Genomic DNA, 13,097 nt, shown 5'->3' with positions numbered 1-13,097 from the left:
TATTCATGCAAGCAAGACTGACTTTCCTACCCTGTTAGATCACTACAGTGATAAACTATGGTGGTTTAAAGATTTAAAAATATCAGGTTTTGTTCCTTACCCAAGTAAAGTGCTATACTCCTTAGGTTACTCAGAGACCTCATACTGTTCCACATGTGTTCTAGCCAGTGGTGTAGCTAGAGGGGGGGTGCAAAGCACTAAGTTTTGCAGGAAGCCTCACCGCAGTAAGCAAGTGGTCCCTTCCCCTCCCCTCCCCTTCAGAACCATTCCAGGTGGGGGAACACAAGAGAGGCATTGTCTCAGTTTTGCTCCCCCGCCTGGAATGGCTCCAAAGGGGAGGGGGAGGGGCTGCCTGCACACTGCGGTGAGGCTCCCTGCAAACCTTAGTGCTTTGCACCCCCTCTAGCTATGCCACTGGTTCTAGCAATAGCTAATACTGTAAGATCATCACCATCTTGTAACAAAGATAAATATCAACGTGATAAGATAAATATCAATATACAAAATCAAAGGACAATTTTTCACTCTCCAAAGGAAAACCAAGATGCAAGATTCAACACTGCTTAAAAAAAAACAAACACATTTGATGAAACAAGCAGCTCAGCAGTAAAATAGTAATTAGATCTCTACTCAGAAAATACTAAAAGAGACTCTTTTCTAATAAATACATGCATAAGTTAAAAAAAGAAAAGAAAAAAAATGCTGCAAGATTATGATCCCTTCTGGAATTTCCATGCTTGAAGTTGCACAGAGATTTTGGGTGCAAGCAGGAAGTAGAGCTCTTAAGTGGCTCTTGTTCATTTCAATGGGATGTGCACAGGAGTGCATCCTATTGGATTCTGTCCTTTGCCTGGATCAAAATCTAACATCAGAAGCCCATGCACTGCACCATACACGTGTTAAGTGTCAAAATAGTCTTAACTCTGCAGTCATAGTGCCATTAATTCAGCACAGTAGAGCTCGCCCATTCCCCTTCTGATATTTACATTTAAACATGACTTATGCAATATTATTTAGACAGCCGATTCTAACTTAGCAAGTATGCAGTTATCATAAGTAACAGGGAAACACCTCAAGACATTCAGATAGCCTCAATATACAGATTCAAGCTAGTCAGTATGCATGAGTGTCGATGCTACTCACAGTTAATCCCTGCAGGGTTAAATGCTCTATTATTATTATTACACAATTCATAACATGCCTGGTATTCTGATGGACAACAGAGGTAAAGGCAGAATTTGTAGACTGTAGGTTTTGCTGGGGGAGACACAGAGTCATATTATATCTCTGTGGGGTCCCATTAAGTGGAACTCAGACAACCTAATGTCAAGGCTAGATCCTGGCTCTTTGGATCATGACTGCAATTTTGTCCTTAAGTGATGCACTCGACTTTTTTCTTTAGATACTAGCAATAGTTATTCACTTCTAGGAAAACAAAGGAGGACACCCAAGAACACAAGATATGTTTGGGGAAATCACAGATGTGATGCCTTCACCAACATGAATGGCATTGCTGATTGCAGCCCATTCACTTTCTCCCAAAGAACTTAATGGAAGCCACTGCAAATTGCACGTGCTCCTTTTCCCTGTGGGTATAAATAGCAAAACATTCATTCATATGGCAGAAACAAAATGCCACACAAAGAGATTCTACTCAGGTGGAGGCTAATGCTTTGCCCTTGGGGAACCCAAAGCAGCAAACTTTCTGTCTTCCTGAACAGTTTGGTAATTGCAGCCCCTTTACTTATTTCCACAGAATGCAATGGAAGCTGTTAACACAGAACCCATTCTATTTGCCAAGTCCATTTCTAGAGTGTGACCAAGAGATGAAACCCAAGAATTGGTTTTTAATACATACCATTGGAAAGATGCTACAGAACAACATGAAAAATGGCTTTAGCCCTGCGGTTTTCAAACTCTCCGGGAGTTTGAAACCCGCAGTAAGTCTTTGCGGGGGCGGGGGGGGAGGCAGCAGGGGCAGGGGGAAGGCAGCGACGCAATCCCCAGGATTGTGTCGCTCAGAGGGCTGCAGGGACTGGGATGCACTCACCAGTCCCTGCAGCACCGTCCCTGTGCGTGGGGAGCCCTGCTTGAGCGCCTGCAGGGCGCCCCAGGTCAGGGAAAGAGAGAGTGGAGCGATCTGTTCTGCCTCCGCAAAAGCGGAAGCGAAGCGCGATCGCCCCACTCTCCCTTTCCCTGACCTGGGGCGCCCTGCAGGTGCTTGCACAGGGCTCCCCGCACACAGGGACGGCTGCTGCAGGGCCTGGAGGATGCACCCCAGTCCCTGCAGCCCTGTCAGAAGGGAAAGCGGAGCGATCGTGCTCCGCATCTGGTTTTGCAGAGCAGGGCGCAATCGCTCCGCTTTAACTTTTCCTGACCTGGGGAGACCTGCTGAAGGTTGCGCAGGGCTCACCGCACCCCCGGGAGGCTGCAGGAGGCTTGGGCAAGTGCACCCAAGCCCCTGCAGCCCCCCCCCCAGCAACGCAATCCTGTGGATCACGCTGCTGCCTTCCCTGTCTCCTGGCTGCCCCCGCCCCTTAAGGGGGCAGAGGCCAGGACCCACAGGCTGGGGTGTTGCGGAGCCCCAGTTTGAATAACACTGCTTTAGCCTGAATGATGCCATGCCATGTAGTTCTCAGAGCAGTCAGTGCAACCTGTCAAAGTCTAGTGCTTTGCAGAATTTAACGCCATGGCACATATTCACCTAAATCCAGTGGCTCTGATGTGTATGCAGAATCTCAAACACATAAATGGCACATTTCCCAACACCAAGGCACATGGGACAGCCCTGCTCACATGGAGCTTTAAGTGTGTGCTGGAACTCTGTGGAGCTTTGGATCAGGGCCCTTGCTGCTTAAATGAATTGCACAATCCATGTAGAAACACTTGTTGCATGCGTGATACAAGGACATGAGCAAAATCAGGTAAGCAAGAACTAAGTTCTATATGTCTTTGGGTTAAAAATACTACTAAGCATTACATAGAAACTGACATAGAGGAATGATCTTTTCTTTTCCTCAGTGCAGATCACTGAAAGCCTTCAGTCATGTGAGAAACCATGAGTTTGGCTCATGTGTGCTATCCCATGATAAACAGGAAGACTGGATATGTGGTATGATTCGGTTCCAATGAGACTGAAATCCCTCTGAGTGAAGTTGTGCTCTGAGGTTGCCAATCTGATGATTTTAATAACCCAGAGCTTTAAAGGATCAGGAAAGAATAGCTTTCTAGCTGAAGAAAACCATGTGACCTAATCCACAATCCAATCCCAGTCCTAACAGTTATGAAATTCATTTTCATTTACCATGAGTAGGAGTTACATTTCGGTATGCATTTCAAGAAGTGGTTTTCAAAATGTTTTATCTTTAGAGAACCCTATGCACACCAATTAGCCTACCTAGAAATCCTTGAGCATTTGCCATAAAACCCCTGCTTACTGCAGAGGATCCTGCTGGTTGTAGGGTGCATATTTTCATTTCATATGGAGTGTTAGGACTTACCATTGCACTGGAGCCACCTATCAGGGATGTTGTACTTCACCTCTAATATCTCTTCCAACACTGAATATTCTACGATTCTATGACAGGAGACCTTAGAACACCTCCAATACCCTCATGTGGCTGAACATTTCAGGGGAAGACTGGTAGTTGTGGGTGAATTGCTCATCATTACTACTGATCTTCTCACTGAGGAACCTCTATGAAGTCTAAGGAATCCCTAGATTCCTTGGGATTCCTTAGGAATTCCTTGGTCACAGTCTGAACCAATAGTCCAAAGGAATGCTTTTTTAGAAAAGTGAACCAATAGTCCTTAATGGTGATGCCCACATCAATACAGTATTATACCTCAGTTCAGAAGGATTCAGTAGACGAACATGAGTTCATAGCAGTGTGTTCTTGTTGCAGTTAATAAGAGTCAGACTAAAAAAAATTCTTCCAGTCAAACATGGAGTGTGCCAGTTCACAACTGAGATGTGAGCTTTTCACTGTCAGACCATATTGGATGGGTCTACATGAAAGTCAGTTAACAGTGTTGGTCAGTTTGTCCTCTTGAGGGAAAAAAAGTCACAGTCTTCTCAGTCACTCTCTTGACTGATAAAATAAAATATATCCAGATTCTGAATTCTTTGATATATCAGAAGTCAGACCATAAAATTCTTCAATAGCTTGTGCATCAATTTTCTGCAAAAGTAATTAAAAAAAAAACTGCTATCAAAATGTTAAGAGAGGATTTGAGTAACTTGATGAAACAATGCAAAAACAACTGAGATTTGCCCAAGGTTAAATTATTTTAGAAGCTTCAAAAACAAGATAAAATGATAATCTACAGTAGTGACAAACTCTATTTGTGCAACACAGAGAAAAACAATTTAGACTGCAATCCTATTCGCCTTTACTTGGGATCAAGCTCCACAGAACATACTGGGACTTACTTTTAAGTCCCAGTATATTCTATGGGGCTTGATCCCAAGGAAAGGCGAATAGGATTGCAGTCTAAATTGAACTCTCAAAAGTGATGTACAGGATTGCACTGTTAAAATCTTTAGTTGCTATTACTGTATATGACATTGGCACCCAGTGTGGAAGGGATTGTCACTCATGAATTGGCCTTTTCAGCCACACTAGACGCTGTTCCGGAACCACCTTTCAGAGCGCGATACCATAGTCTTTCGAGACTGAAGGTTGCCAACAACAACAGCATATCACATCATGCTCTTACACCTGATTCATTGGCAAAAAAACAGATCATGTCATGCCCAGACATGGTGAGGAAAAGCTCACAGAGGGGTCTGGAGGAAGCAAGTGTATCAGTGGTCTGAAGCAGAGAGCGGGGATCAGTGAGCAGGGACTGTGTATCCACTCACATAATACCAGAACCAGGGGACATCCACTAAAATTGAGTGTTGGGCGGGTTAGGACAGACAAAAGAAAATATTTCTTTACTCAGCGTGTGGTCGGTCTGCGGAACTCCTTGCCACAGGATGTGGTGCTGGCGTCTAGCCTAGACGCCTTTAAAAGGGGATTGGACAAGTTTCTGGATGAAAAATCCATTATGGGGTACAAGCCATGATGTGTATGCGCAACCTCCTGATTTCAGAAATGGGTTATGTCAGAATGCCAGATGCAAGGGAGGGCACCAGGATGAGGTCTCTTGTTATCTGGTGTGCTCCCTGGGGCATTTGGTGGGCCGCTGTGAGATACAAGAAGCTGGACTAGATGGGCCTATGGCCTGATCCAGTGGGGCTGTTCTTATGTTCTTATGGTTCAGGACTTGGAGCCAGGAAACAAGAACAAGAACAGTCTCACTCAGGGAGCAAAGGGCTAGTTCCAATGGGTGTGTAATGCTAACTGAGCTCTCATACATGCCCTGGGTCTGATTGCTCCTCTCAGGTGCTGCCCACTTGCTGAGGAAGGGAGAGGGATAGCTCTGGGCTGGGGCCTGACTTTCCATTGCCCCTCTTCTATCTCTCATATGACACATTTCTTGCAGTGGCAAGCAGGCTCTGTGGAGCATAAAGTCTTGGGGGGCAAGAATATTTGCCCCTTAATGGTATCCAGCTTGGGGATCCCTGGTTTAGGAGGATCCTGGTTGCTCAACTCAGATAGTTTCAGGGATCCACAGATCCAGCTCCTCTGGTCTGTGCTACTGACCCTCCTAACTCAGCCATCTCCTTTCCCTTGTGTTCCTATCCAAGCCATTACTGGTAGTCTAGGTCAAGAGAATTTGGGGGAAAGGCTGTAGGCAGTCATGATCTTTCCGCTATTTGTAGTGGGAATGCCATTCAGTGAAAACACTTTAGGTTTGTTTCACAGGGCCCATTCCTACTCAACATTTCCACACCGACGCAGCTGCAGTGCAGCCCCAAGATAAGGGAACAAATGTTCCTTTACCTTGAGGAGACCTCCGTGACTGCCCCTCCACTACAGAATGCAGCACATACCCTGTTGGCATGACTGCATCAGCGTTGGAAAGTTGGATAGGACTTAGCCTACAGTTGCTTGCATTTATGTTATTTCTTGTTTGCTTTTGCTGTGTGTGTGTGTGTGTGTGTGTGTGTGTACAAAGCAAAAGTAAAAAAAAATTATGTTGCATAAATGAAACTTTTGCATATAATGTCATGTTTTAAAAAAAGCTTAGAGTCCAATCCTGAGCTCTGTGTGCCGGCTTACTGCTGGCAAGCACTGCTGCATTTGGCTAGTGCTGGTGGAAAGCCAGTGGTTGCCCAAACCACAGGGTGGCAGAGAGGTAGGTGGGAGCATGGGGAAGTTGGGGAAAATGGGTGGTGGGGGAGGGTGTGGAGGTGTGCCAAGGGCAGGGAGCGGGTTGGGAGCTCCACTGAATCCTGAGCTCCGTGTCGGGCCAAACTCTTTGATTCTGCAGCTCCAGAGCTGCTGCAGAATCAAGTAACCTGATTGCGGGGCTACTTTCCTTACCCAGGGAAGGGGAAAACTTCCCCTTCCCCTTCCCCTGAGGAGCTGCCTGCGACTGACCAGTTGCACTCAGGATGCCGCGGCAGCCATTTTCGGCACTGCAGTAGCCCCAAACTCTGGGCACCTCAGGATTGGGCTGTTAGACAGCTAACTGAATGAATTATTGATTTTGAATTATCAAAATCCTCCATGATTTATATATTTTATATCAGCAGAACTCCACAGTACATAGCTTATGGGCTATGCTTGACTTGGTGAGTCACAAGTTGCTCAGGCCTCTATTAGGACATGTTTGTCTTTAAAAAAAAATACAGTGGCACATTACAGCCACACTACATAAACAAGGGAATACATTTGATATTTGCTCAGCAATTATCAGGATACTTACCTCTACAATATCATCATCAAACAAAAGCCAAAATCCATGACTTTTCACAATGGTGATATAATGTCCACGATTAGGTCCACTAAGAAACAAAGAAAAATCAATGCTTAAAATCAGAGACACCACTGGGTTGCCCGCAATGGGACAGTTTGTATGATACGATTTGTACAAAGTACAGTACATCCTGAATTACATTTAAATTCACCATTTTGTAGATTGATGTGAATCCCAAGATGTGCTCTTTCAGGTGGTTTTTGAAATAATTAAGATAGAAGAATGAGAAAGGGACACAGAACTGTATACAGAAGCAAGTCGAAAATCGGGAATGACACCATAAAAATGGGTAGACAGGAGTTTCCCAGGGTGGTTATTTTGGGACACTTTTTGTATGCGAAAGAGCACATCTTTCTGAGCATGCAGTGTAAGAAGTGTTTTTATTGCAATTTTTTTTATCCAAGATCGCTGTAGTTATATGTTGACTAGAGTGATTTTGGATCCAATTAGGATTCACCTAGTCAACTGTTTCCAACCATGGCTAGCCATTTTCCTCTAGAACTTTACCAGCAGTATGTGGCTTTCTCCGATGTTTGTCCCCAATAACTGGTAATTAGATGCATGCTCTTTCAAGAATTCTGGAGTATACCAGAATGCAGTTTACCTGCCACAATGAACAACTACAGCCACCAAGTCGTACATGCGGTCCAAGTTGATAGCATCCCCAGATGTGTTGAAGAGGCGCAGCTCCAGAGGAAATACCACACGGTAAGACAGTTTTGTGTACCGATGTAGCTGCTCCATGTATTTAAACCTCTTCAGGTGCAATGCAAGAATCATTGGCAGCTTTTTTACCCTCATCCTGTGGAGACAACATAATATTGCAGCATCAGAAGTGCGCACTATCCCAGGCCTTTCAGTCAGGTCTTTATTCCAGGAGCAGAAGGGAGGGTAACTCCTGACAACCATTTGTCAAAAATGATCTCTTTTTTTTTTTTTAATGTTTTACTCATGCCATGGTCCTCCTTTTCCACCAGATAAAAAGAGTATGTTATGTCTTAACAATAATGTAGAAGTGAGGGCACAATCCTAACCCTTCCAGCAGTGAGGTAAGTGCAACACAGCTCCAAGGCAAGGGAACAAATATTCCCTTACTTTGAGGAGGCCTCCATGACTGCCACCCAACTGCAGGATGCAGCACATGCCCCATTGGCACAGTTATGTCAGTGCTGGAAAGTTGATTAGGATTTGGGCCTAAGCCTTGCCCAAGGTTGGGGCACCAGCCGTGGTTGTACCTGATTTGATCAGACTTCACCACAGTGGTCTGTGCGTTGGTGATTTCAAGACCTGGCTACTACAATGTGTTCTATGTGGAGCTGCTTTTGCAAACTGTCTGGGAGTTGAGATTGGTGTAGTATGCAGCAGTCTGTGTGATGGTGAGTGCTCAGTGGTATTGAGTCCAACTCCTGCTTACATTACATGGAGGAACACTAAAAAAAAGTACCTCCCACATGCAAACTGACATGATACAGTGCATTTAATCTTGATGATGACCATCTTCATATTTCTCTACCACATGCATGAAGTTGCCGGTGCTGGGCTTTGGATTATAGTCATGGGTCTAGCCTTCCATTTTGGATATTGACACTTGCATTTTAGATATATTGCCTGCACATTCTGTCCTTCCAGGGTAGCACAGAGGTTTCTTTCTCCTCACAAAACCTCTGTGAGGTAGGTTAGGCTGAGAGGGAGAGCAGCTGGCCCAAGGTCACCCAATGAGGTGCATGGCTGAAGAGGATTTGAACCTGGGCCTCCCCATCCTAGTCCAACACCATAACCCCTATACCATGCTGGCTTCAACTACAGAGTGCAGCTGCTGTACTTGATTCTTTTCTCCTGTTTATCCTAGTTTAATAACTACGAGGCAAAGCAGCATAACTCTTTGGCAGCATTGAAAGCAGAAAGGATTCTTTTGTTCTAGCTGCTGCTTTAAGATTTCCACTCTGACCACAGTCCATGCTGAACAGGCCACAATGTTCTTTGCTTACCTTTTTTGTGCCTCCTGTTTGCTGCAGCAAGTCTCACAGTAGTACTTCTGTTCACTACATAATGTTTCTGTGTTGCTGAAGTCTCTGTAAATCAACAGAGGTACCAGGTCTTAATGTGTCTTGATACTTTTAATCCCAAACACCAGTTGCATTGACTGTAAATTGTATGCACGTGTGATTTTACTGTATCTCAAATCCAGTTACTGAAAAGGCAGGAGACAGGGAAGTACTGTACCTAAAATCTTTTTGTGTAATTCTGTTCTGCCAGCATGTGTGTATGGGCAAAAAGCCAGCTGTGTGGGGCTATATTTGAAGAGTGCTGAAAAGTGTGGTTAGAAACTACAGCCAGCCCAGTACACGTCTGCCCAGGTGTTAACGGGTAAGATGCTCACAGTGTATCACTCTGATTTTGAGGTAAACTTTGTGCTAGTTTTGATAAGGAGACTCATAGGTCACCAGGAGGCCAACCCAGAGGTAAGTAAAAATGTTTTGTACTTACCTCTGGTAAGTTAAAAAAAACACCCACATTTTAAAACTCTGGTACTTAGCTCTGGTTGGTCTTCTGATCAAACCCCCCCCCCCCCCGCTTGTCAGTACAGGTGCATTATCGTCAATGGTGGGGGAAAGGATTTAATCACTAGTTCCCTGGCCAGCATTGACTTTCACTGTACAGCCATTTTAAAATTGGTGTGGTTGATGATGGGGCAAGGGCTTTCTACTATTTCTTGGGTTGTTGTCAACACTCATGACAACTACCCCTCCTTCTACATGCCCCTTCTTTGGCAATGGTAGTAGTGGGGAGATGGTATCTGTCAAAGGGTCAGATTTGACTTGAGGCTGCTGCTTCTTGATCTCTATCTTAGATCATCTCCAGTTCTTGCATTTTATTTTGGTATGGTTTTCATGGAGCGTCAACAAATATTACTTAGGGCGTGGATGGAAATAATTCATTTTGATGTAACGAAAGAAAATATTCCCATATGTCTGTCTTCCATAACCAGCCTCTGAATAGATGTTAATCTCTTTGACTGAAAATTTGCTGGAGGTGTTATTTATTCATGGGAAAAATGTTTTAAAAAACAGGATTTTTTTTTAAAAAGGAAAGGGGCTTTGGATGAAGGTTAGAGTAAGATTGACGGAATCAACTGGCCTTTTCAACTCCTCATGGAAACAAAAATAATTAATATATAATTTATTGTGTTGTTATATGAATTACACTCTCCCTTTTAATGCCAGCACCAATACCCAGAGGAAAAGAACTATGTTGGAAGTTTAAACACAGAAGGCATTTTTCATCCAAAGATAAGTAAAATCAGAGGAAGGGGGTCCAATGTAGTATTAAAGCAAAAAAGAAAGTAATTCAGCCATTGCTTCTGAATGGGCTCCTATTTACTTCTCTTTCCAGTTTGATATTATTTATGTAATTAAGATTAAACAAAGAAGTTTCTGTTCTCAAACATGGCCATTCTAATTTCCAAAATACATCATGGAAGCTTGCTGGTTAACAGTACATTTTACAAAGAAGCACGGCGAGGCTGTTCAAAGATGCTGTTCTCAACCAACTTTTTCTTCTTTTACAGAAAGAAAAGGGTGACTACTGGCTGTATGTTATCTGTTTATTAATTGTTTATGAGTTGGAACCCTGTACTTATGCCACCTAGAGGACTGAAGGTCTTCTTCACTGCATCACAGAGCCGGTACATACTCCTTTGCAGTTCCGACAAGACAGTCTGTGGGAATGTTACCCAAAGGCTCACGACTAGAATGGATCTAGTGGGGAAGGATGTGCAGCCGACACAGTTCGTGCAAGCTCAGTGATCCTTTCTTGAGATGCCTTGACTGTGCAAATAATGGCCATCATTTTAGGTTGTTTGTGTGGGCTAATTCGTCACTGATGGTGAGCCACTCCAACAGCCAATGGCTAAAACAATAAAACCGACTGGATCTATTTTAATTTCTATTTCCAGCCACACTCTAGGCTGAATCAACATGTCAAACCATATAAAACATGTGTTTTAAGAACAATACTATGTTAAGAACTCACACTCTTAGAAGGGGCTCACTAAAAACCAGCCCCAAATCTTCCAAGCTAAACATGAGTTTGCATAACAATTTTGGATAGGAAAATGGCACCTTATGGTAACGTTTTTCTCTTATGGTAACGTTTTCCACAATTATGATTTCTTGTGAGGGAGCCCTTATGTACTCCAATTTATACTTAGCCATGTTTTGAAGCATTTGCAGTCCAGTCCTATACAGATGTACTCAGAAGTAAGTCCCACTTAGGCAGAGCGACCATATACAATGGGAGACAGAGTGCCTATACCTTTTAACATTGTATAGAAGACATTGTATATAACATTGGTAGGCGCAGCTTTTTAAACCCTTCCATGCTGAGATGCACCTGCCAAAAGTCCCTCTTCAATACAATGGTTAAAGGTATAGGCACTCTGTCCTCCATTGTATCTGGTCACCCTGCACTTAGGTCAATGGGTGTAAGTAGGAACAAGCTACATCTTGCATTAAATACAATGCAAATATAATACTATACAATTGTAATAAAATACAAATACAATGCAGCTGCAAGGCAGTTGAGTCCTTGCTAAGCAAAATAGCAGCTGCTGGGGAGAATTAGAATCTGTGCCTATGTGAGAGAAGAGTTATTTTAAAAAATGCTTTCTTCCTCCAAGGCTTCTATGTTAGTTAGAACAACAAGTGTCCACAGGCCAACCTATGAATGTCTCATTATGTGTAGTTTAGCCCTTAGTTTAAGTATGACTAATCATAAATGTAGCCTCAAAGGGACACCTTCATTTGATTGCTACAGAGCAACTTTTTCCCATCAAAAACATCTGTATAAGAAGCTTAACAAGAAGCTGTTTAAAATGTTAAGAAGCCTTAAGAAGCTGTTAAAAATGTTCAGGCTTTGAGGAATCACCAGGAGAAGGGAGATGAATAATTGTGGTGATGCTAATGAGACCTGCTTCTCGGCACGCTTTTGTAGTCCAGAATTTATTGCACAGTACAAATGGAATAAACAAGCACAGGCCTGAAAAACTACAGGCTTACGAAACTGGATCCAACCTGCCAGCCCTAAACAGTGACCTGCCAGGTCCTTGGCGTTCTCCTTGTACGTACTTCAAGTTCCAGGGAGGCAACAAAAACAGGAGATTTGTCCAGTCCCTGATGGGCTGCCAAAATGGTCATTTTCTTTGGCTTGGCGAAGCACTCGTTACGCAATCCTAATCCACAGACTATTTTGGGTGACTCTGACATATCACAGAAGGGGGACATGATCTCTCCGAGAACACTCATCCTCTTGTGTGGATGGATTGTTAGCTAATTCATTGTGTCCAAGGAAGAAAAAAAAGATTCTCAAAAACCACAAGTACTGCTCGGACATGACCTCAATTGATAACAAGGCTTTTAACTTGAAAGACATGTCACAGTCCGCTCATGGTTCTGGTAAACTGTATACAGCAAATTTAGGGTTGCATTTAACAGCCCAATCCAGTGCAAATTTCCCCATGCTGATGCAGCAGCACCAATGTGGCTTGCCCCTGCATCCTGTGGGGGAATTTAGCAGGCAAAAATTCCCCTTGGCCAGGGAATTTAGTGGGAAAAATTTTCCCTTCGTCGGGGAAAGCCCCAGCCTGTGCAACATATATTCAGATCTGCACCAGCAAAATTGCTTCCCACCAGTGTGCCTAGAAGGTGAGCTGTCACAATGTGCTTTACACATTTGCTCTGCTGGTGCAAACCCCCATGAAGATTGTGCCATAAGTCAATGTGACAATGACAGGACCACTGCATCCTGGACAACTATGCCCAGGTCAAATGCATCGCAGTATTGGACATTTCCATCCATTCTTTTTGCATCCTGGCATTTGTATCCCAATATATGTAGATTTATATTAGGTGTACTTTTTATTTTTAAAATGCAAAGGTAGGGTTAGGGATGGAATAAGAGGCTTAGGATATATAACACTGGGTTTGTTGTCCAGTTATTATGGGATGCAAATTACCGGGATGCAAAAAAACTCAAGACATGGACGTCAAGGGAAGCCAATGCATGCATTTGACCACAGCACAATTGTCCAAGACACAAATATCCTAGTACCCAAAGTGACCTACAAGAGGCCCACATGTTTTTCATATATTTAACTGCAATGATAAACGTCTTCTTATGCCTGGGGGCAAATGCTTCTTATTATTCACCAGTGGGATCTTTTACTGACA

The 13,097-nt window shown here is 43.5% G+C and overlaps 1 protein-coding gene across 1 annotated transcript in view; it reads right to left on the bottom strand.

Moving 5' to 3' along the window:
* Window positions 1–2,351: 2,351 nt before the first annotated feature.
* The window catches only part of USP46 (ubiquitin specific peptidase 46), a 36,366-nt gene continuing 25,620 nt past the window's right edge, over window positions 2,352–13,097 (bottom strand). The window contains exons 6-9 of the mRNA XM_066632181.1: window positions 8,859–8,942; window positions 7,475–7,672; window positions 6,820–6,898; window positions 2,352–4,181 (exon numbers count right to left, since the gene is read on the bottom strand). Of these exons, the coding sequence (XP_066488278.1) occupies window positions 4,080–4,181; window positions 6,820–6,898; window positions 7,475–7,672; window positions 8,859–8,942 (463 nt within the window). The 3' untranslated portion in view covers window positions 2,352–4,079. The remainder of the gene's footprint in view (window positions 4,182–6,819; window positions 6,899–7,474; window positions 7,673–8,858; window positions 8,943–13,097) is intronic.

This window comes from Tiliqua scincoides, chromosome 6 (assembly GCF_035046505.1).
Source record: "Tiliqua scincoides isolate rTilSci1 chromosome 6, rTilSci1.hap2, whole genome shotgun sequence".
NCBI classification, from domain to species: Eukaryota; Metazoa; Chordata; class Lepidosauria; order Squamata; family Scincidae; genus Tiliqua; species Tiliqua scincoides.
Note: the sequence above shows the minus strand (reverse complement) of the source record. Positions and strands in the feature narration are given on the sequence as shown.